This window comes from Myotis myotis, unplaced genomic scaffold (assembly GCF_014108235.1).
Source record: "Myotis myotis isolate mMyoMyo1 unplaced genomic scaffold, mMyoMyo1.p scaffold_m19_p_11, whole genome shotgun sequence".
Lineage (NCBI taxonomy): Eukaryota > Metazoa > Chordata > Mammalia > Chiroptera > Vespertilionidae > Myotis > Myotis myotis.
Genome location: NW_023416315.1, coordinates 32,433,302 through 32,457,458, shown reverse-complemented (window position 1 = coordinate 32,457,458; position 24,157 = coordinate 32,433,302). Strand labels below are relative to the sequence as shown.

Sequence of the window (24,157 nt, the reverse complement as noted above, 5' to 3'; positions counted from 1 at the left end):
ATTAGTATTAAAATTTCACTTTAATAAATACATTCTCTAACTGGATACAAGGCACTCTTTTTCAGTCATTGGACATACATCATAAATTAATGCATAATATACTTGTGAGAGGAAATATTTCCCCTAGGTTTATTATCTCTTTTTCTCAGCAGAATTAAATACTGTGTATATTTTATTTATGCGAAGATGTCTGTCCGAGGTACAATCGTTCTAACAATAGTCAATATAATTAAATGAATGCTTTCCCTCTGTTAGAGGTGTAATGATCAAAGCAGCAAACAAGGTCTATCTAATGCTATTCTCACATCACCCGCTTCCAGGAGATAAAATTTCCCCATGTTCCCAGGTATTTTGAGGGATGCAATTTATGGAAGAAGCAGTGGAAGAGATGGTATTGTTTTTTGACAGTAAGTTAAGTTAGCAAACGTCCCTTTGTGGAAATCGTATTGAGTAAATCCTTAAAAAAGAAAAACCAGAAACAAAAATGGGCCCCTACAGATTTGGACTGTAGGTGGAGCCTCGGGGGGTTGTGGGCGGGGCCATTCAGGATCTGGGCGTGTTCGAAGTTCTCGCCGGCACTACCGTCCTGCGCTCGGCCGCTCCGGGCTCTGTTCGGCTCCTTTCGGCTCCGTTCGGCTCCGCTCGGGGAGGAAGAGCGGGGACGAGTTTGGCGCAGGCGCCCTGGGCTCCTGCTGCATTAAAGTCTTGGTCTGCTGTGTGTTTCTACTTCCTTGTCTTCCGAGCTGTATCCGGGTCGTTGCTTTCCCTATTGTCTCAGGCAATCGGTCTTGGACTGTGCAAATTCTGGGTCTTTTGTTGCTTCTGGTGCAGGCTAATAAAGTTTTTCTTTCTTTTCTTTTCTTTTTTTTCTAACCGTTTTAACGAGGGAGTTAACTCCCCAGGGCTGCCAGGTTGGCGGCGCTGCCTGGACCGGAGGGCGCCCGCGCCCGGGGAGCGCCGGGGAAGCTCGAGCTTCTGGGGCCGGTTCCGCGAGGACTAAGGGGCGGGTCAGGGGGTGGGGTGCGCGAAGGGGCCGCCGGGCTGCACCTGGGACGCCCCATCCGCTCGGCGGCACCGCCGGTTTTAAATAGCATCTTCCGACTGGGTCCCGCGGTCTCAGCCCCCGACCTCGGCGCTGCCTGGGCTCCCGCAGCCTCTCCCTAGGTCTCCCAACGACCACCGCACGGATTCCTTAGTAAGTGTCGGAGGCCTCCGCGGGGAGGAAGGTCCGTTCAGCCCTCGGAGGAGGCAGAGCCGGTGGGACAGCCGGGCGGGGGTGGGGCGCTGCGTGGACGCGTGCCCCTCGCGGTCCGCGGGAGCGATCGCGACTTCTTTTCTTCCCTGGGCCTGGCGTGTGCTTTCTGTTGACGGTCACGGTGCCTCAATGAGGGGTGACGACCGACCCGCGGGCACATCACAAGATGTGCAGGAGGGTCGCCTTCGCCGACCGACCGACCGGCGGTGCAGCGGCCCACGTTGCTCCCGGCCCTCCCAGCCCGCGTTCCCACCCTCCTGCCCCTACACCGTTAGCCCCGAGCTGAGTCAGATGAAGATCCCTAGCGGGAGGTCTTCTGCACCTCCCGCAGCACCGCTGCTCTCCCCTGTGCTTTGTGTGGTTTTGAATGACGCTGTATATTTTTTTCCCTTAACAGTGGATCGCAGCTCCAAGAGGAGGCAGGTGAAGCCTTTGGCAGCTTCTCTGCTAGAAGCTCTCGATTATGATAGTTCAGATGACAGTGATTTTAAAGTTGGAGATGCCTCAGGTAAATGTTTCTTCCCTTTCCCAGCTCTCTGAAGTTGGGTTTATTTTCAGACTTTTTTTTTTTTTTTAAAGAATCGGTTTTTATTACAATGCCAATGTAAAGTTAAAGCACGGAAACTTCATTTACTTTGTACAGTTGATTTCCCACATTTCTCTAAGATCCTCTCACTAGGTCCGATCATTGTTATCCGTTTTTGTTGATTCTTAATGAACCTGCCAGAGGACTTTTTCCAAAGATGCAAAAACGTTTTCTCTGTTCTTTACTTGGAAATATAGTTCTGCTTATTTGATGGATAGAGGGGGGAAAAATTGAGAGATATCACAAGGTAGAATAATATCCCGAGAGTAATGTGAGCCATGAACTGCTCATGAGCAGGGTTCTTCTCTTTTCAAATCACTGGCGCACCCTCTGGGGGGAGTTTTACTAAAGCTGACCAGAGAAAAAAATTGTGTTTCATAGTAGCCACTGGACCTTGCTTGTGGTTTGGGCCTTTCAAAATTCTCTGAGATGTAAAGCATGCATGCTTGCTCTATGTTTTGCGATTTAAAAAACAATGAACTTTTTAAAAAGGTCATATATTCACATTGTAAAAATTGGAAAACATAGAAGAGTACGGTTCACTTTGTTTCCTCCGTTCATTGTAGCTCATATAAAGATACATATAAAATCTTAATTGTAGGAATCTGAGAATTGGATACAAATTATGTTTAAATATGTGAACAATAAACATTACTTATTATCCCCCCCCCCCTTTTAAAATATATTTTACTGATTTTTTACAGAGAGAAAGGGAGAGGGATAGAGAGTTAGAAACATCAATCAGCTGCCTCCTGTACACCCCCTATTGGGGATGTGCCCACAAGGACATGCCCTTGACCTGAATCAAATCTTGGACCCTTCACTCAAGCGATGCTCTATCCACTGAGCCAAACCGGTTAGGGCTATTCTGCCCCTTTTGAGTAGAAATTTAAAGAGAGAAATGAAAGCCCTTACAGCAGTGGTTCTCAACCTTCCTAATGCCGTTACCCTTTAAGACAGTTCCTCATGTTGTGGTGATCCCCAATTTCATTGTTACAAATTGAATATAATTAAAGCATAGTGATTAATCACAAAAACAATATGTAATTATATATGTGTTTTCTGATGGTCTTAGGTGACCCCTGTGAAAGGGTCGTTCGACCCCCAAAGGGGTCGCGACCCATAGGTTGAGAACTGCTGCCTTACAGTTTCATCCTTTTAACAGGCTTTAGAAATACTTTGAAGATTTATTTATAGATATGAGAGAGAGAGAGAGAAGCATTCATTTGTTGTTCTACCTATTTATGCATTCATTGGTTGCTTCTTGTATGTGCTCTGACCAGAGATGGAACCTGAAACGAACTGACCTACCTGGCCAGGGCGCATTTCTCTAACAGATTTTAAGTATTCTTCCATAGAATTTTCTATGCTTAGTCTTTCTCCTTTATGTTTTTTTTTTTTTTTCCTGCTAGGGATGATCAGGAAGGGATGAAGTTAGGTTATGTTACTAGTATTACTTTTAATAGCATCAACAATCAGAATTCATTTGTGACTTACTGAGAACTTTTTGTTCCCATAATCTCATTTAATTTTTAAAGTAACTTAGCAAAGGAGATATTTTTTGATAATAGGGGAACTGAATTTAAAGAACTTGCAATAGGTCACTCAGGCCATAGTGGATTCTCATCCATGCCTTTTGATTCCAAAATTTACAGTCTTTTTCTCTGCTTAGATCCTAAACAGAGATAAGGATATAATCTTAAACCAAAACTACTTGGATGGTGTGCTGACTAATCAAGTCACTCCCAGTAATCAAAAGTTGTTAAGTTTATCTTGATTTTTGTTTGTTTTTTAACCTTCTCAGCTCTTTTACCTTCCATTTAGTTGATTCACTGGTGCTTGGTACCAAAGAAGGGAAAGAAAAGGAAGGGCAAGGGGGTAAAATCCAAATCTTCTTTAGTTCTCTTGGTGAAACCTTGGCAGATAGAATATTCTTGACTCGAATGTTATTTTGATTTGTTACGGTCCAGATTGTAAAGTGTTATTAAAATAGTTGGATCTCAGAAATTATTACTTATTTGAATACCATTATGGGAAAAATTCCAAAGCTTAATTTCTTTAAATGTTCCATAATTATTTTTTTGGCAATAAATTCTGATTTTGTAACTTTTTTTCTTTTTGCTTATTAAGATGGAGTCATTCACAGGTATCACTTCTCTTTTACAACATTTAAAACAATGGTACAAACTACTTTCTCAAAATAATTTATGATATCAAGCTAAGTAGAGATTCCTGAACTTGTTAAATTTTAATCAGAGTTAATGGGAATTATCTATTATTTGTGGTAAGTGGTAGGATGAGTTTTATTAGCTGATAATTAAAAGAAATTCTAAAAGCACTAAAAATCTGTATACTTTCTGTTCCCTCTTGTCATAATACCTACTTTCTTAACCTCTGGGGAGATTAAATTGTGTCCCAAAGTCAAAATTTATCTGTGTAGTTCTTGATGTTATTGTAAATGAGAGTTAGTAGAAAATGATTTTCTTTAAAATAGTTCATAGTCAGTAGAAATTGAATGATATTTTCTGCTCGTGGATTAGGTGCATTGGTGTCTCCCATGGCTGAAATGTTGGCTTATTCTAGATTACCAGTGATTCCTATTTGCATCTTTTCTCTGTCTGAGATAGTTGGACTCTTACAGGAAATAAGACATTAAACTTATCACTGCTTTTTAAACATTCTGACGTTGTGGAATCCAACCTTATCTATGAATAGATTAAACCGAAAGTGGAGAAATAAAAACCATTTCTTTCCAAACAATTTCTAGGATTGACTCCTGACTTTCTTAGAACTTAATGTTAAAATGCTTAGATTGATTTGTCTCAATTTTTATCTGATTCTCTGCATCAGTTTCTTCTGATTTCATTTTGAAATCTGAATTCTGACCACAAAGCTTTATATTTCTGTTTGGCTTTAAGGATAAATATTGAAAATTCTATAGACAAAGGTTATATTTAAGACCCCTGCAGATAAACATAATTTTATTCATCCGTTTCTCAAATGATAAAATCTAAAAAGAAATATTGTTCAAAAATTATCTGACAGTGATTATTGACAATAATTATAAGCCTCTACCATTCAAAATAATGAACTGAATATAGCTTTCACATTTCTTTTTTTTTTTTAATATATTTTTATTGATTTTTTTTTTACAGAGAGGAAGGGAGAGGGATAGAGAGTTAGAAACATCGATGAGAGAGAAACATCGATCAGCTGCTTCCTGCACACTCCCCACTGGGGATGTGCTCGCAACCAAGGTACATGCCCTTGACCAGAGTTGAACCTGGGACCCTTGAGTCCGCAGGCCGACGCTCTATCCACTGAGCCAAACCGGTTAGGGCCAAAATAATGAACTGAATATAGATTACCTTTTATCTCAAAGGTGAAAATAGAGCTAAATTTTTCACTTGTTTTCTTTTTTAAAAAAATTATCATTTATTTATCTATTTTTTAATCTTTATTGTTGAGAGTATTACAAATGCTCCTCCTTTTCTCCCCCTTGTCCCCTACCACCTGGTCCTCCCTGCCACCTAGGCCTTTATCCTTTCCCTGTGTTCATGGGCAATGCATATACACATATAAATTCTTAGGTTAATCTCTTCCCCCCACCCCACCCCTAAATTTTTCACTTTTGATTGAGAGCCAGTAAATAAATTTTAAAATTAATAAATCCTAAAATGGGATATAAGTGTATTAGAATTATTGTGATACCACCAGAAAAGACATATGTAGAAATGTTAGGTGAAGCTCTATAAAATGACCAGTTTTATAGGTATAAAACTGTCAAATATTGTCAACTTCATGTTTTGGCCTAAAGTGCTTATATTTGAGACTTGGACCTAAGATTAGGGCTAGGATAGATTCTTTGAGTAATCTGCTATATAAATGGAATCTTTTTGAAGAAAAGGATATATATTACCTTTATTAAATAAGATAATATAACAATGCCGTGTCCCCTAACCTTCTGGCCAAAGTAAGAAGGTTAACTCATAGTTTACTTAGGTGAAATTGTCAGAGAGTAATTTAGCTGGAAGAGTTAGGCTGAGACTTTGGTTTGGTAATATTTTGTGCTTAATTTGACTTTAGCTTAAGTGGATCAAAATGTTTCTTGATCATCTGTAGTTTTGTTTCAAAGTACTTTTCTGGATGTTATGGTGAATTCACTAAGAAATAGTGATAACATTAGAGTAATTAGATAAAATAATGAATAGATGATACAAAGCATGCTTGATCACTTATGCAGTTTAAGTCTCTCAAAGGATACAGGTCTACTCTAGATGGACTGATCTAGGAGAAGTCATTGAGATAAGAGTTAAATTAGAAACTGAAATCCTGATGGAGAAACATTAAGTGTTGAAAGTGTAGAGGTTGGAAAATGTTTATTAATCTTGGATCGTGACTGAATAAACGAATAGAAGGGATGAACCTGGGAAAGTAGAATGAGGTCACCTTGAGGCCTTATATGCTAGACCAGGGTTTCTTAAACTCAGCACTATGGACATCTTGTGTTGGATAATTCTTTGTTGTGGAGGCCTGTGCTGTGTATTACTACACCTGGACCTTTCATGGCCACCTTTCTCTCTAGACACTGCCAGATGTCCTCTGTGGGACAAAATTGTCACAGCTGGAAATAGAGGATGAGTTGTGTTGACTGATTGGCTTTTTAAAAAGAGCTTTACAAGATTTGTCAAAATGGTCACAAGATGATAACAATCAGCAGTAGACGGTGATCTGTTGTCTGATGTGTATATTTATAATTCTAATCACTGTTAGACTGCATCAATGAACAGAATAAATACTTAGATTTGATGAACAAAGATGATTCTTTATATTGCAAAGCTAACATAAAAATCTGATTTAAATCATACTGTTTCATTTTTGGTTTTATTGTTTGATATTTATCTTGGGGAAAACTTAAGCACTGAATATTGTGAAGGGATTCTTGACGGATTTTTAAAAAAAATTCTGTAATTGCAAAAAAATCTGTCTGTAAGTTGAAATAGCTATTGATTGGAGAGATTTTGATAGAGTGTGTTTGAGAAAGGTTATTTGTTTAACTGAGTAGGAAGTATGGATTTCAATTTTAAAACTTTTTTCTAGTGTCAAAATTTTTATTATAGACTTAGAATTATCTGGTTCTTATGCCTAAGATTAGCTGTATTTGAAGTATTTGGATTACTTCTCTAGTCTGTTCTTTTTTTCTTTGAAGAGTGTAAGAGCGATAGATTTGGAATATGGCAGAGAGTCTTTGTTTGAATTCATAGTAACATGAAATACTTCTTTGCAGCCTATAAAAATATAGATAGCCAAGAACTCTGATTTTCTCATTCTCATTATTGCCAAGCTACACTGTAACTAAATATTTTTATCTCCATCCCTCAAGTGCATATGTACTAAAAAGAAGTGATGACTAATCAGATGAAGATGTTATTTTTCAGAGATCAAAGAAAAATAAAATTTGATATATTCCTGATGGCTGCAGTTGGAGTATGGCTAATATGTTATATTTGGAGAATGATGGGTTGGGTAAGCTATTAGGATTTGTATTTGTGGAAAAAAACTCACATTCTTCTAATGACATATTAATAAATGTAAAGCATTTAAGTTTTTCAAAATTGCTTTTTATTCAGGCGTGATTATAGAATAAAAACAGAATTAAAGTATCACTTTCCCTCTACTTAGAAAAATAATTGATTGGTATTGGCAACAACAACCAAACTAAAATTATAAACATACTTTATGGTTTGTAAAATTTACTAATAGCAAAGTTAAATTCCTCTCAGTTTTGATCAGGTACCCACTTTTGTGACCCAGTTAATCTTACATTGGAATCTATTGTTATTTTATTATTTTAAAAATATTGATTTCAGAGAGGAAGGGAGAGGGAGAAAGAGATAGAAACATCAATGATGAGAGAGAATCACTGATCAGCTGCCTCCTGCACACCCCACACTGAGGACTGAGCCCACAATCTGGGTATGTGCCTGACCACGAATCAAACTGTGACCTGGTTCACAGGTCAATGCTCAACCACTGAGCCACAGGGGTTGGGTTCTAGTGTTATTTTTCATTGGTAAAAATAACTAAGGAGTGCTTTCTAAGTATTTGTAGAATGGCTTCTAGAAGATTAATCCAGGAGAAAGTACCTTTTATCCATCTGCCAGCTCTCTTAATTATTGGCTTGCTCGCAAGATGTTCCAATTTTCTTTAGTCAGTCTGCATAGAGATTCTTTTTTTGCCAGAGGCTTTTTCTTTTGTTTTGTTTTGTTTTTGTAAGTTGGGTTTAATTGTGAGTGGTCTAAAAAAAAATCATAATTTTCTTAATGATTTGAGAGCTACTGGACTGAAAGAAGTCACCTATTTGTGAGTGAAAATTGGGTCCACACACTTTTTTGAAATCCGAGGAGCCACAAATTCACAGGTCTTTCCTAAGTTTGACATAAACTGTTTGATGGTAGAACTTGATTGGTACTGATAATTTATTTGTAGTATATATTTATCATAATCATAACTATTCATACATTTTACTGCAAAATTATGTGTTTGACTATAGGGCAGGTGCTAGTGTGATATATTCTGCATATACTACGCTACCCTTCTAAAATTTAAAAAACAAAGTCTCACTTCAGAAACATCTGCCTCCAAAAATTTCAGACAAGGGATTGTTAACCTACACGATTTTGTGTCCCATGCAAGAATTTTTAGGATGAGAGTGTTTCTCCACAACAGTCCTGAGTAAGCTATGAGTATGATAACCTAGGGACTGACAATGATTTTATAAGGTCAGTCAGCATTTGCTAAATGTTAGTCTTTTTAAAAAAATGTGATTTAATTAGCAGGATTTAAATTTTATCAGCTATTTATAAAAGCATTTTGAGCTATTTTAAATACTAGATACTAATCATAGATAATTTCTTTACATCTAATGCCCAATTAATTATAGAGGCCAAGGCTGGTTGAGTTAACAGAAATTAAAATGATGTAGAAACATAAACTTTTTCATAATTTATTATTACCCTTTTCTTGGTTATAGGTATAAAATATTCATCACCCTACAGATTTTATTACTATGGCTGGCTATGATCTAACTATGACTGCTTTGCTTCCCACTTCCTTTTCTCTCCTCCCTGTGTCCCTCTCTACAGATATTTTAGAGTTTTATTTGATCAGGCATAAAGATGATTAGAAGGTTACTGAATAGTGTTGACTTAAGAGTGCCTGGGCTGTGCTAGGCAGCAACGGAAGAAACTTGCTAGAAGCCTTATAGTCCTATGTGAACTATTTGATATCCTTCGCCTATCTTTTTAGTGACTGCTGTGGTTGCTGGATGGCTTAGTTTTAAAAAAATTTTATTAATTTCTTCATTCTAGGAGATATAGCAATTACTGCCTAGAGTTTTTGAAAGTTTAGGTGATTCTTTTATTGATATCCTAATAAGCAGGAAAATTGATAACTTCTCTTGCAACTTCCATTTTCTGTGCCATTGCTATTGTCTCTTCTCATCTATGTACTTGGTGCTCCTAAAATTGATGGGTGTAGTAGGAATGTGGTACAAGTTGACTATCCTAAATATCTATGCCTAATTTTGCTGGGTAAAGCATGAAACAATGAAACAAAGTTTTTTTGGGCCAGGATTTTCTTGTTCTGAATGTGACTCAATGTTTATAAGTCTATATAGTTTATGAAAGGAAGATGTAAGGGTAGAAGACTATGGTGCATATTCTATTATCATTAAGTTAAAACCACGTGCCCAATTTATACAGAATGACATTTACTTTTAGAAAAAATTGCCTTTAGGGTACCAAGTAAAGCATGCGCTATATGACAAAACAGTGCTCCTCTTTTAAAGCATATTTTAATTTAGAGTTACATATATTCGTCTTCATTAATGCTATATTGAAATAAAACCATTACACCAACTTCATTGATTTATTATTTAATCAGGTTAGTAATGTCTACCATCATTTGACTTAAATTTGTTTATATTGTTTTGCAAGTTACTCACAGATTTTGGTGGTTTCATTTGTGTCAGCGTTGTGTGTGTGTGTGTGTATGTATATACATATGTGTGGTTTTTTTTTTCTCATATTTTCAACAGATTCTGAAGGGAGTGGTAATGGAAGTGAAGACCCCTCAAAGGACAGTGGAGAAGGTTCCTGTAGTGATTCTGAAGAAAATATTTTAGAGGAAGAACTAAATGAAGATATTAAAGTAAAAGAAGAACCACTTAAAAATTCTGCAGAGGAGGAAATACTGTCACCAGAAAAACCGTTAATTAAAATGGAAAAGAAGGAAGAAGAAAATGGAGAAAGACCTAGAAAGAAAAAGGACAAAGAGAAGGAAAAAGAGAAGGAGAAAGAAAAAGAGAAGGAGAGAGAGAAGGAGAAAGAAAAAGCAACAGTATCTGATAATGTGGCTGCTTCTGCTGCTGCCACCGCACCAGCCACAAGTCCTCCTGCTGTTAACGCATCTCCTTCAGTCCCTACTACAACTACGACAGAGGAACAAGTCAGTGAGCCAAAAAAGTGGAACCTTCGTCGAAATCGACCACTTTTGGATTTTGTGTCCATGGAAGAATTGAATGACATGGATGACTATGACAGTGAAGATGACAATGATTGGCGACCTACTGCAGTAAAGAGAAAGGGGAGATCTGCGTCTCAGAAAGAAGGAAGTGATGGAGACAATGAGGATGATGAAGATGAGGGGAGTGGGAGTGAGGAGGATGAGAATGATGAAGGCAATGAAGAAGATCATAGCAGCCCTGCCAGTGAAGGGGGTTGCAAGAAGAAGAAGAGTAAAGTTCTTAGCAGAAACAGTGCTGATGACGAGGAACTGACCAATGATAGCCTGACACTATCTCAGAGCAAGAGTAATGAGGTAGATCAACCCAATTTTTATGATATCTGTCTGTCTGGGGAGAGGGAATTCTCTAAACCAGTCTACTCCTTATATTAAGTGGCTTCCTTGAAATCCTATTTATAGACAGTTGTAGGAGTGAATGAACTCCCTAACTCTAGCATTCATTCATTTGGCCAACCAGCCTTTATTGAGTACCTACTCTGTGTCACCGTTCTCAAGGAGCTCACAACATCGTTCTCAAGAGCTCACAGTCTATCTATGTAGAGGAATATTTTTATATCCTTAGACTTGGGGAATGGTAGGGTTTTTCTTTTACCTTTCTATCCTCTCACCCCATTGTTCATAGGACTACTAAATTGTGCTAATTGGATTATGAGAAAGGTCACCCTTCTTTCAACTTAGTTATATTCAGTTCCATATAAAAGTTGAGGCTTTTAGAATTCTTTAGCAGGGCAACACAGCTTAACGATGGTCTCAGACTTTTAGAGATTCATTTTCAAGGTTAATTTCTTTACCAGTTGCAGCACCATCATTTGAATGGTCACCAAATCTTTGTTTTAGATGTATGGAAGTAAAACTAAACTATATGTTTACATGTATTTAGTGAATAAATTCTCTCTACAAAGAAATGAAAACAAACAAACATTTTTATCATAAAACTACAGTAATGATTCAGTTCTTCCACTTGAAGTTCTCCTGAAAGTTAGGTTTATATCCATTGGGCCCAAGATGCAGCATTCAAGACTCTTCAGTCAAACACATTTGTGTCTTTTTGTCTGTGTGTTTATGTACATGTTTTTCTTCAAAAGAAAGATTGAGTTGTCTTTTCACATGTAGGTGTATCTGTTACATCACATGTAGAACTAGAATAATTAAGTCTGTCATTTTGTTAGTGTGTTTATAGTCATGAAAATTCACTTTGTTCACTTTATCAAGCACTTATTTTTGTTGTTTTTTCATACCATTGACAGATTAAACTGGTAGGATATTTTTCCTTTTATGCTTTATTTGTTCTTTTACATTCCTTTTGCTTACAAATTTTATATACCAGTGCTTTTCCATCCTAACTAAGTATCATTTATAATTTTGGTGATGTTATTAACCAAATAATTTATAGTAGTCGATAAGGGTTATGTGTCAGTAGAGATGAAACAAAGTTTATATTTTAGATTTTAAACATTTTTTAACTTCTAGTGTACCCACTTTCATAGGAGGATGTTGCTTACCTCAAGTGCTATCTTAATTCTTATCTTTAGGTAAAGAAAAATTGTCATTTGGAGTATAATACTGTATTTATAATGTTGTAGCACAGGCAATTCCATATTTTCAATGCCAATTTATGGGGATAGAAGTATGGAAAATCCAGTTATTCATATTTGATTTTTAGGTATGTATCCAGTTTATTTTATATCACTTAGTATTCCATCTGTATTTACTGAATAAATTTGCTTTTGGCAGCATCACTTCCTTCATTTTTATTAGCCTGACATTCACAAAAGTAGGCTGGCTGATGATAGAGGCAGTGTGGAGATACCATATGTTTAGAAATTTGCCACATTATCCATTTGTTAATAACCTGTAATTAATAATATATTGCTTATGAGGTTGTAGGCTATTTTTAGGATGCATTTAAAGGCCACATATGATGTTTTTTTTCAGAAGAGACTTTTTTTACAGAAGAGACTTTAGTAAATAATGGGACTTTACGTTTTTAGATTAACAGTCCCAAGGAAATGAGATTTCAGAACATTTCTTGGAAAAGTGCCTTGTGTTTTCTTAAGTAAATAAATTAATTCCTCTTCTGTTATTTTATGTTAATTTTCCTTTTGCTCTATCCTATGTAGACATGTAGAACTTATAGAAAGTTAATTTCCCATCAATAATATTCTTTCTGAAAGCTTGATAACTGTTTAACCCAAGACTGTTACTCAAATTAGATATTAAATTTTAATAAAAATGAATCAATTGAGATTATTATTTTATCTTATGCTTCTAAATTTCCTATTCATATGATTTTGATTTTGTAACAAGGTGACTAAAGGTAATCCTTATTGCCTGATAGCCAATGTTTGTATCTTCCTGGCTATTGTAGGTAGTTATATCTTGCCAAGTACCCATTAGTTAATAAATATACATTTGGTTATATTTGAAGTTTAATTTTTCTCTGCTTTTACTTTAAGTTTTCAAATACTACTTTGTAGTAGAGATAGCTAAAATGTGGCTTTAGAAATACCTAATAGAATTATATTTCATTTATAAGCATATAGACTTTTTTCTTGGCTCTATGTCAAGTGCTTTGTAGGGAAATATTTTGTGTGTCATGTAAATGATACCCAGGAACTTTAATAATTTGACATTTCTTTGAGCAGGGACCTTTTATAACTATTGGCTGTTAATGGCCTGAACATATCTATATATGCTAGAGGAGCGGTTCTCAAACATTTTGAAATACTCTAGAGCAGTGGTTTTCAAACATTTTGGTTTCAGGACCACTTTACACTCTTAAAAAAATTATTGAGGATACCAGTTTTTATTTATGTAGGTTATATGTAGATATTTACCATTTCAAATTAAAATTCTGAAATTTCAAAAAATAAGACATAGAAGAACATAAGTTGTCAGATCAATAATGCCATCCCTTATCATGTAGCTTGTGAAAACTTTACCTTGCACCCATGATAGAGAGTGAAAGAGGCACATAACCTTGGTATTATTATGAAAATAGACTTTACCTTGTGGGTTTCCCTAAAGGAGACTTCCTAGACCACATCTTGAGAACCACTGTTCTAGAATTGGACATTTTCTGCATAGGGGTACTTGCCTTTGTTAGTGGTATTATGGCATTTTGGAATTTGGTGCTATTTGAACAATCCCCTCAGAATATGGTTATGTCTTTTCAAACTTCTATCTTGAAGCTTTACAATCCCCTCAGAATATGGTTATGTGCCTTTTCAAACTTTTATCTTAAAGCTTTGAGATTTACTAAGGTTATCTTTCCTTTTAGTTTTCTGAAGTATACTTTTTGGGGAGGGCTGTGTAGTCTTTTCAGAGCCTGGTTTCCATTTTTAGGACTTTAAGACTAGAGCTTTGGGTAAATATATGACAGAAAATCATATCAATAGAAATTTTCAGATGGAAGTTACTCTTTTTGTTTTAAAATAAAAACTCATATTAAATGGATATTAGTGTCTTGCCATGTGAGGAAATGGCAATTACCATCTGATTTGCTAATTAAAATGTAAAAATTTTGCTGAAATTTATAAATAGTCACTGTGTTTAGGGCGTTTTAGTTATTAATCAATTACCTTTGTACACATTTCAAAATAAAACAAATTTCTCCAAGGCCTAAAAGATCAATTTATAACACTGTAGAAAAATTACTTCAGATTCTTAAGAATTTAACCTTCTTTAAAAACATGGAGGAAGAACTATTGGCCAAGCTCTTTGGTATACTAATTTTTTTCTCTTCTTCAAGGCAATAGATTCCTTAAATTCTTTTTTACATGTACTGTGCTGGAATTTCCTTTTATTAAAAATAAATGTAACTTAGAATTTACCATTTTTACATATTGTTTATAATCATCTATTTGGAATATACACAAATGAACATTAAACATATTTTAGAGCCACGAGACCACTGGGAAATACTAACATTTTTTGGTATAAATTTTAAATCTCAAGGGGAAAATGAAATGATATACTGTAATATCCCATTTATTTTTAAAGTTACCATTAGAATCCTTTAAATTATTCTATAATATTAAGGTTATATTCTAGGTGATACTCTTGTGCCACTCAAACCAACCTTCCCAATTTCTATTTTTATGTAAAAGTCGTATTTTCAAATGATATATTCTGTGGTGAAAACTCTAGCTTAACTATTTTGTCCAAAAACTTGAAAAATGATATACATCTTTAGAAATATGCTAATAAAAATTGGTATTAAATTGACTATTATATTTTGATTATAAGCATGCTTAAACCCATGTTTGATATATTAAGGACAAATTGGAGCATAATTTTTATGAGATTGTGTTATTCAGATTTTTCCATTAAAGCATTGCCTGCTGTCAACCATTGGATTTGGTAGTATTATCTTAGGGCTCTAGTTCCCCTCATTTTTCTCTCATTTTTTCATTACATTGCTAGTAAGACTTTCTATTGATAGGGAACAGAGGGCCAGAGATACCAGTTAACTTTGTTATATCTGCCTCTAAATGATAATATGTATAGAGAGAAATTGGTGTGGAGATATAATTTAGCCACTTACTGTTTTCCTGAGCAAAACAGAAAAATAGGAAACTAATGGAATTAGAGATACCTGTTGATATTAATTTTTCTGATCCATAGAAATTTACTTGTTTCCCACATGGATAAATCTTTTCCAAGGCCTGATTAGTTGTAATTCCACGAGAGAAATATTGTCACAGCCCCTAAACTTGAATATCCTCTCAGTCATCAAACTAGTTGTTTGTTAGGTCTTTTCCTAGCCTATGATTTTTAAAACCTACATGTGGTATTCTAAGAAAAAAGTTTTTTGAAATTGATGCAGAGAAAAAAGTCTTTTTGGACTTAACCATGGGAGAATATCCTATATAATAAAAGCCTAATATGCTTAGTTTCCAGTCATCCATTTAACCAATCAAAGCGTAATATGCTAATGATATGCTAAGGCCACTCAACCACTCACTATGACGTGCACTGACCACCAGGGGACTGAAAGTCTACCGGTTGACCAGTCGCTATGATGTGCACTGACCACCAGGGGGCAGATGCTCCAACCTGTACATTAGCTTGCTGCTGGGGTCTGGCCAGTTGGGACTGAGAGAGACGGGCCGGACACATCCTGGAGCCCTCCCACGGTCCCTCCCTGGCTGGCCAAACTCCCGTGTCCCTCCCCGTCCCGATCATGCACCAGTGGGGTCCCTCAGCCTGGCCTGCGCACTCACGCAATCCAGGCTGAGGGACTCCCCCCCCCCCCCCTTGAGTGCACGAATTTCATGCACCGGGCCTCTAGTATATAATAGTGTGGTCATTGAGGCTTATAACTTTTCTTTTGGGGTTCCAAGGAAGATTCCCCTGTGTAATAAAAGGTCATCTCAATGTTTCTCTTTTGACCCACCTATAAGAAAATACAGGGCAAAGAAGAATGGGAATGAACATTTATTGAGTACCTAATATGTCTTGGGAACATTTTAACATACATTATGTTATTAATTCTCACAACAACCTCATGAGGTAGGTATTATTTTTATCATCCCATTTTACAGGTGAGAAAACTGCAGCTTCAGGTTCAACAGCTATTGAATAAGAGATGAAAGTGAAACCAAACAACATTTGACTTTAAGTCAAATGCTGTTACATTTGAAGCATGGCTAATGGGATGGAATCTGGGCATATTTTTATTTTGCTCACTGTATCAAAGTACTGTAAAACACATTTTCTTTTTAGGAAGGTTTTAGCTGTACTTGCATGCCATGTCCAAAGCCCCTCAGCTACTTTGCTTTTATAAAAAAAAGAAGCAAACTTAATATTTTAAAGTATTGGAATTCTTAAGAGATATGGCATACCTCTTTTGCACTGTTTTCTTGATTTGTTTTATAGATCTATTGCAAGTTTACATGTATTACACAGAAATGTATTGAAAGATTGTTATAAATTGTGACATTCAAGTGTCATTCAAATGTTAAAAATTGCTATTGAAATGATACCTACATGTTACCTTTCAATATTAGTTTAAAAGAATATAAAAATATAAAAATATGAAACAGTATTTAGTGAATGTAGAATATAGAACTAGTTTATTAATTTTGTTTCTGAATATGGTTAGGTTCTTAAATGAAAATATATAGACTCAAATGCCATCTTTTATTATGTAACACTAAGCCCAATCTGTGAAATATGACAAGAATTATTATCTTGTTAACTTACCCTTTAAAGTTTAAATCCATAATGCAGAAGGTTTAAATGAAAAGAAACAAACTCTTCCTTTCTTGAAATTTTATCTTTTTATATTTACCTATTAATATATCTTTCTCCTTTTACATTACAATTAGCTAGGTATCTTTCTTACCAGTTTACACTAGATATTTCTTGACATAAACCTAATATGAATGCTCTGCCTCTTCTAGCAACTAGTCAACCAGGATCTTTTTTTTAGACGGTTTTCTGTACCTGTATACACAGATATACCTAGGTAGGTACTCATGTATCTGTCATCCAGTAGTTGGATGACCCTGGTGCTCCTGAATTCCCCTTATACACGTAAGGATTATATACAGGATATTCCCCTATAACTATGCCATCACATACATAGTTGCTTACATGTTACCTTGAATTGGTTTTTTCCTGTTTAACATATGTGTGTCTTGTCTTCCCTAGCTAGGATTGTAAGTTTCCAAAGAGTAAAAGCCTAATGTACACTTTGTAAACCAATGTATAGGATGTATACTTGTGGGTTAATTTTCCCTTTCTTCTAGTTTAAGGGGTTAGACTGTAATTCAGAATGGAAAAGCACATGGAGACTTGTTAGCTGCATGTTTGATTTTTCATTTCCTAGAGAAGAAAGTATATGGGACTTGAAGAGAAGTGAAAAAATAGAGGGCACTTATAGGGTTCTTTGACAAAGAAGTGTACTTCTCAAATGTAGCATACTCTGAAGTTACTAAAAGAATGGAGAATGCAGCATAATTATGGAAATGCATAAAATAATTTTAAGTGAGAATTTCATTTATTAAAATTATCTTTTAATATAAATATGTGATTTTCTGATATATTTTAATAATTAGGACTCGCTGATTCTTGAGAAGAGTCAAAACTGGAGTTCTCAAAAAATGGACCATATTATGATTTGCTGTGTTTGTCTTGGAGATAATAGTGAAGATGCTGATGAAATAATTCAGTGTGACAATTGTGGCATTACAGTTCATGAAGGTAATTTTGCTTTGTTTTTTTCTCTTTTTAGACATGGCAGATTGACACTGCATTTACAAAAGTGAAATTAGTTCTTTGACATTTGTACTATTTTTAAGATTTTCCTGTAGTTCATGATATTTCAAGTGATGTAAGACATACTAAATCCTTAAAGTACGATGGTATTATTTTTCAGATGTTAACTTTAAACGTTTTTTTAAAAAAAATTTATTACTGGGGTGATATTGGTTAATAAGATTATGTAAGCTTCAAGTGTATAATACTATAATACATCATCTGTATGTTGTATTATGTGCTCATCACACAAAGCTTAGTCTTCTCTGTCATCATATATTGGACCTTCTTTACCCTCTTCAACCTCTCACCATGCTAAATCTGTTCTTAAATAATTAAAATAGAACTGTTATGATGTGGAAACCACGGTATTTCTTTGATGGTCAGTGTTATATTTTTTTCTTCATGTATTCTTTATTTCTAGTTTTTAAATAAAATTCAGATGTAGAAAAAGTCTTATAAGTTAGTCTAGTAGAATGCATTGCAGTATTTATAAAGTTTGCAGTATTTATAAAGTTACATTCTAAGTCTAGCAATTAATATGCTTTCTTCTTTCATAGTTATTTTTAATTTTTAATTTAAAAGGAGAATATTGGAAGTATTTTTCCTAATTATAATTTTTGAAGCTTCTTTGTTATATATATTTTTTTTATTAAAATTTTTATTTTAATGTAATTTCTGACTTACAGAAAAGTTATGAGTAATACAAAGAATTTCCCATATTTTCTTCACTCAGATTTTATAGATGGTAACATTTTACTACCCTTGTTTCATCTTCTCTCTCAAATAACATTTTTTTCTGATCTCAGAGGGCGTAAACTATAGCCGTAGTGTGTATTTCTTAAGAAAAAGGGCAGTCTGTTCTTACAGAAGCACATAATTATCAGTCAGCAAATTAGCACTGACAGAATCCTATTATCTAATCTACCAACTGTATTTACATTGTAGCAATCATCCCAATAATGTCAGTTCTAGAAAAATAAAATCCAGGATCCCAGATTGCATTCAGTTGTCTTGACTCTTTAGGCACCTTTAATCTAGACCATATCCTGAGATTTTTGTGTTTCATGCCTTTGGTATTTTTGAAGAATACAGGCCAATTCTTTTATAGAATATCTTTATTTAACATTTATTTTCATGATTAGATTCAGGTTATGGGCTTTAGGCAGGAATTCACAGTAGTTACATTGTATTCTCAGGGTATCATATAATGTTTATTTGTCCAGTGGCTGGTGATGTTACTCTGATCACTTAGTTGAGAAGTTGTCTTCTAGGTTCCTCTGTGGTAAAATTATTATTTTTTCCTATCAGTTAAAAAATATTATTTTTTTTCTATCAGGGCCATGATTGCCACAAAACAGTATTTCTACGGCCTTGCCCTTAGCTGACTTTCTGGTATTACAGCCCTCCTCCCAAATAGTTCTGGGAGTCTGCTGGTCCTGTGGGGCCTGTGCTATTAACCCATCCTCTTGCCTTTATATGAAGCTGCCCTCTCCTGCTACTAAGGCTCACTGTTGGAATGTCTCCTCTTTCTGTTATTCATTCTTTTTTTTTTTTTCCAGTATTGTTTGTTAAGTATCTATCATGTACTAGGCTTTCTGTAGGTTTTACACATGTAAAATAAACAGAATATAGAAATTGCTGACTTCATGGAGCTTAAAGTTTGGGGAGAGAGACAAACAATGAAAAAAATAAAATAATAAATAAATATATATTAGGTGGTGATCGGGAGGAAAATAAAGCTAGACAAGGAGTGTTTGGAATGCTATGGTGCAGGAGGTTGAATAGATGGTATAAGGTGGGCATTAGGGGACAGTTTAGGGAGGCCATTGCAGTGATCCAAGAGAGGAACAGGTTTGCAGGTAGATAGTGTAAGTATGATTTTTAAACTGTGGGTGTAGGTAAGATGTTGGGACTAGAGATATGAATTTGGGACTCATCAGCCTGCAGATGTTTTTAAAGCTGTGAGACTGGATGTGCTCTCTAGGGTGTAGTAAAGTGGTCCTAGCCCTTCAGCGGTTGGGGAACACAGGGCTGGCTAATGAGATAGGAGGAGAACCATGGGAGAGCCTCCCCCATGAAATCTGAGACTGACCCCATCTGCTGGAGGGCAGGGAGCCACGGAAGAAGCAGGCAGATCACTCCAGATTGGAAGATGGCAGGTTTACTTGCCCAGGTCCAATTCCTGAGCCAAACCTGTGAAAACCCTTCCCAACTGGCCTTTTGCATGTTAATTTGTTACTTGCTGTACATTTCCATTGTCATTTCTGAAAAGGTTATACTTGTCTTTTTCTCATTGGTTTATTAGAATTCTTTTTTAAGTATTAATCCTTTGCCTGCTGTATGTTACAATTATTTTGCATCTTTACAAATATTTTTTCCACTCTGTCCTGTACCTTTTCAATTTGTGGTATTTTTCACTGTTTAGAATGTTCTTTTTTATACAATCACATTTGTAGATCTTTCTCTACTAGTTTTTAAGTCCTTAAATGAATTTTCATCTTAATTAATCCAGAGAAAGGGAAATTTTCTAAAGCACAATAGGAAGCTAGTGTTGTTAAAGCTTGTTTGCTTTTTAAAAATTCAGGTGCTTAAATGATAGATTTTCATATTGTAATTCATCTATGCAACTCTCCCTTAAACATCCCATGGTTAAAAATGAACACTTGAATGAATGCTTTATCTTAGAAACAAGTTGCCCATCATAATATAATATACTAGAGGCCCAAGGCATGAAATTCATATGCGGGGGCGGTGGGGGGGAAGGGGGTGTCCCTCAGCCTGGCCTGTGCCCTCTCGCAATCTGGGACCCCTTGCTCCTAACCACCTGCCTGCTCGCTCCTAACCGCCTGCATGCTCGCTCCTTACTGTTTGGCTCACTGCTCCTTACCACCCGCCTACTCACTCCTTACTGCTTGGCTCACCACTCCTTACCACTCACCTGCTTGCTTCTAACCACCCACCTGCTCTCTCCTTATTGCCCACCTGATCGCTCCTTACCACTTGGCTCGCCGCTCCTTAGTGCTGCCGCGGAGGCGGGAGAGGCTCCTGCCACCACCACTGTGCTCACCAGCCGTGAGCCTGGCTTTTGGCTGAGCGGTGCTCCCCCTGTGGGAGTTCACTGACCTCCTCCATTGAGCGTTTGTCCCCTGGTGGTCAGTGAGCATCATAGTGACCGGTCATTCTGGTTGTTCCACCATAACGGTTGCTTAGGCTTTTATATATATAGATGAGCATTGAATAAATGTGGGAAATAGAGAACAGAGAGAAGAAAAGACATTTCTAATAGTCCTAATATCCAGACAACTATAGTTAGTGTTTTGGTGTATTTCTTTTCTCTTTTCCCCCCTCTTCTTTTCCTCCTTCTCCTTATTTTTAAACACACTCCTAATTAATCACAGTTAAGAGAGATTTTTAAGGTGAAGTTTTGCTAAAAGATAGTACTCCAAATGTTGCTTTTTAAATGTATGATTGTCTGATTAGTTTTCAGAGGACTCACTTCATCTAAATGTAGATAAATCTCTTTTCTTTTTGAAATAGAAGGGTTCCAAACTGTCAGTGTAAACACCTTTGTGACACGATCTTGTAACTGACTTGTAATACCAGGGTACCCCTGACTGTGTTGTCAGTTAGCATGATACACTGATTGCACCATGTCTGGAGAAAATGTCAGGTCTGTTGTCAGTGGGTGACAGCATTAGGTAGTGCACTTACCAGCAGTTACTCTTCAGTTCAGTAGCTGTGCATTAAATCAGATTAGGTCTGCCAAGAGATGTTTTCCTCCCTTTTGTTTAGTTTTCATTCTGCTGTTTAGCTTAGCCCTAGACCATTTTTATTTCTTAGTGTGTGCAGAGTGTTTACTGGGTAGGAAAGTTGGTTCTTTTATGCTTTAGGAACTATTTCTTTCTTTCTTTCTTTCTTTTTTTAAAGCTGAGCCCTATTTTTCTTTCATATAGAAAAATTTAATGTATTTTACAACCCTAATGAATTGCATTATATAATAATACAAGAATTCTCCCCCCCTCCCCATACAAAAGCAGAGTCTTTATTCGAACTAGCTCGAGCTCCCCGTCCACCACACTCACCGACGCCACGGCAAGCCAAGTGGCAGAGAGGTCGAACTCTGTGTGGAGAGAGGTTTTATAGGGGGGTTGGAGTAAGGGGAGGAGAAAGGACTGTGGGCCCTGCCGATTGGCCAGGCGCAAGTCGGTGTCTTGTTACACAGGATGTGGTCATATCTATGGTGACTTCCCTTGATTGTCATTGGTTAGTTTAAAAAAGTCCTGGGTGTGGTTAGCAGAGGCCTGGGCTTCCGGGAAGAAGCCTTGCCGAGCACATGGCCAAGGTAAGATGGAGGGCGTAGCCCTTACCCTGGGGCAAGATGGAGGGCGTAGTCCTCGCCCTTTCATTCCCCGCTTTGTCTTGGAACTTCTGGCTCAATCATGAGATGGACTGCATTTCTATTCCACCGTTGCTAGAGGCCCGCTTACAGTAAACTGTATTGAAAATTCTAAACAATTCTTCCCATAAGAAGTTAGGATCTATTTCTGACAGGTATCATGTATAAGTTCCTTTCTCATAAATAACAATGTACAGTGTCCCCAAAAATGTATATACACACTTTGAATAAAGGCAGTGCTTATTAAAATACACTTAATTTTCAAAATGGAGCTATCAGCTGTTAAAGTGTCTATACATGTTTGACACCCTGTATTACTGACTTTAAAATCTTTCAGTGGATTTTGTTATTAGATATTTAGTGATAGGATGTTAAATAACTAAGAATTGTTTTGAGTTTTTAAATGGAACTTTTGTGTTTCTATTTTATTCCCTCTCTATGCTGAGAAATAATTAGGATAGATATAATTAAATGCATACTGCAGATGAGGTAATTCAGTCTCAGAGATGCAGTTTGCCTAGTTATATAACCAGAAGGTAGAAAGCTGCAGGTCTTTTGCAGCTCGTGACACACTGAATGGGGAAAATTTCCACTTATTTGTACTGTCCATGCCCTTGCATAATTCAAAACAATTGTAAACACATATTATGTTATTTTCCTTAACTATGGTTTGTGTAGATTGTGTGTGTTACTTAGATGTTGATCCTAATTAGATAGCCATAGAAATATATATTCTATGTTTACTCATTTGAAACACGATTAATCTATCTGAAATGTATTTTATGTCTGTAATTTTTTTATGTTTACCTATATAAAACAAACTTTTTCCATGATCATATTGGAGGTGCACTTTTTGCATATTCTTAGAATTAGGTAGGTAAAAGAGAAGGAACATTTCTTTATGATAGTTTAAACTCTATTTTGTATGGAAGAAAGAAAAAAAGATTTAAAAATGTATTCAGTCACTAAAATGTGTTAGAGCAGATATTAAGAGCAATAACTTTGGTCTAGAGCTGAGTAAACCCAACAGGTGTGGCGAAGAAATATGGGAAAGTGGCAGGTGAAAGGCAAGGGAAGAACTCTGTAAAGGTGATTATACAGTGTGGGTTATTTTTCAGGGGCAGTGAAGATGAAGAAGAAATACCAGTCCACTTGCTGATTGTTTTTTGAGCTTGCAAGATACTAATCTTCTAACTTACAAGTAGAAATTTTCTAGGAAAGGCTCTCAGAATTCATTCTGGAGGTTGTTCCTAGGTGGTTAAATCTCTGTGCAAATGTTTGCTATGTGTGTAGTATATTCTTCAAAAAATAGAATTGAAATTTTGCTTTATTCTAAAAAAGGGAACTGCTGTGATTTACCTTGATTTTGGTGAATGAAAAGAATAAAATTGGTAGTCCCTTCAGAGCTTTATTATTTTGGTAACTAGAGGCCCGGTGCACGAATTCGTTCATGGGTGGGGTCCCTCAGCCTGGCCGGCTATTGGGGCTGATGGGGGCCCGCCGGGAGGGGAGCGTATGCCGGAGGTTGGCTGGCTGGGGAGGGACCGTGGGAGGGCTCCAGGGCATGTCTGGCTCATCTTGCCCAGTCTTGATCCTCTGGACCCCAGCAGAGTGTCTGCCCCCTGGTGGTCAGTGCACATCATAGTGACTGGTTGAGCAGTCGGTCGACCGATTGTTCGGACACTTAGTATATTACGCTTTTATATATACAGATAGATAGGTAATTGCCTTCTTTGTGTGAATACAGATGAAAGAATTGGCTTCATAGGGAATATTATTTTGTAAAGAAAATAGATTCCCCCTTTGTATTATTGCACAACCCTTTGAGAAAGCAAATTGACTATTTTTATTTTGTTTTATGATTTTTCTTTAAATACAATATTTTGCTTATTGTTGCTTTTACTGAAAAGGTGGCTTTTATTGATGACAATTAATAAAAACTGCTCCTGAGGAAATTGTATTTCCTTTTAATTTTATGACTATTTCATTTTAAAATTGTATAGCTCAACAGAAGTGATGAGGATGATGATTACCAACTACAATTCAATGATATTAAAGAAATTAATGA

General features: G+C 36.2%; 1 protein-coding gene across 9 annotated transcripts in view; it reads left to right on the top strand.

The window, feature by feature from the left end:
* Positions 1 to 698: 698 nt before the first annotated feature.
* The window catches only part of PHF14 (PHD finger protein 14), a 164,479-nt gene continuing 141,020 nt past the window's right edge, over positions 699 to 24,157 (top strand). For 5 of the 9 annotated variants that reach the window (XM_036328036.1, XM_036328039.1, XM_036328040.1 and 2 more), the window contains exons 1-4: positions 700 to 1,195; positions 1,653 to 1,763; positions 9,940 to 10,721; positions 17,492 to 17,636. In XM_036328036.1, coding sequence (XP_036183929.1) covers position 1,195; positions 1,653 to 1,763; positions 9,940 to 10,721; positions 17,492 to 17,636 — 1,039 coding nt within the window. In that variant the 5' untranslated portion in view covers positions 700 to 1,194. Of the gene's footprint in view, positions 1,196 to 1,652; positions 1,764 to 9,939; positions 10,722 to 17,491; positions 17,637 to 24,157 lie in introns of all 9 variants that reach the window. The other 4 variants (XM_036328037.1, XM_036328035.1, XM_036328034.1 and 1 more) reach the window with 1 other exon arrangement.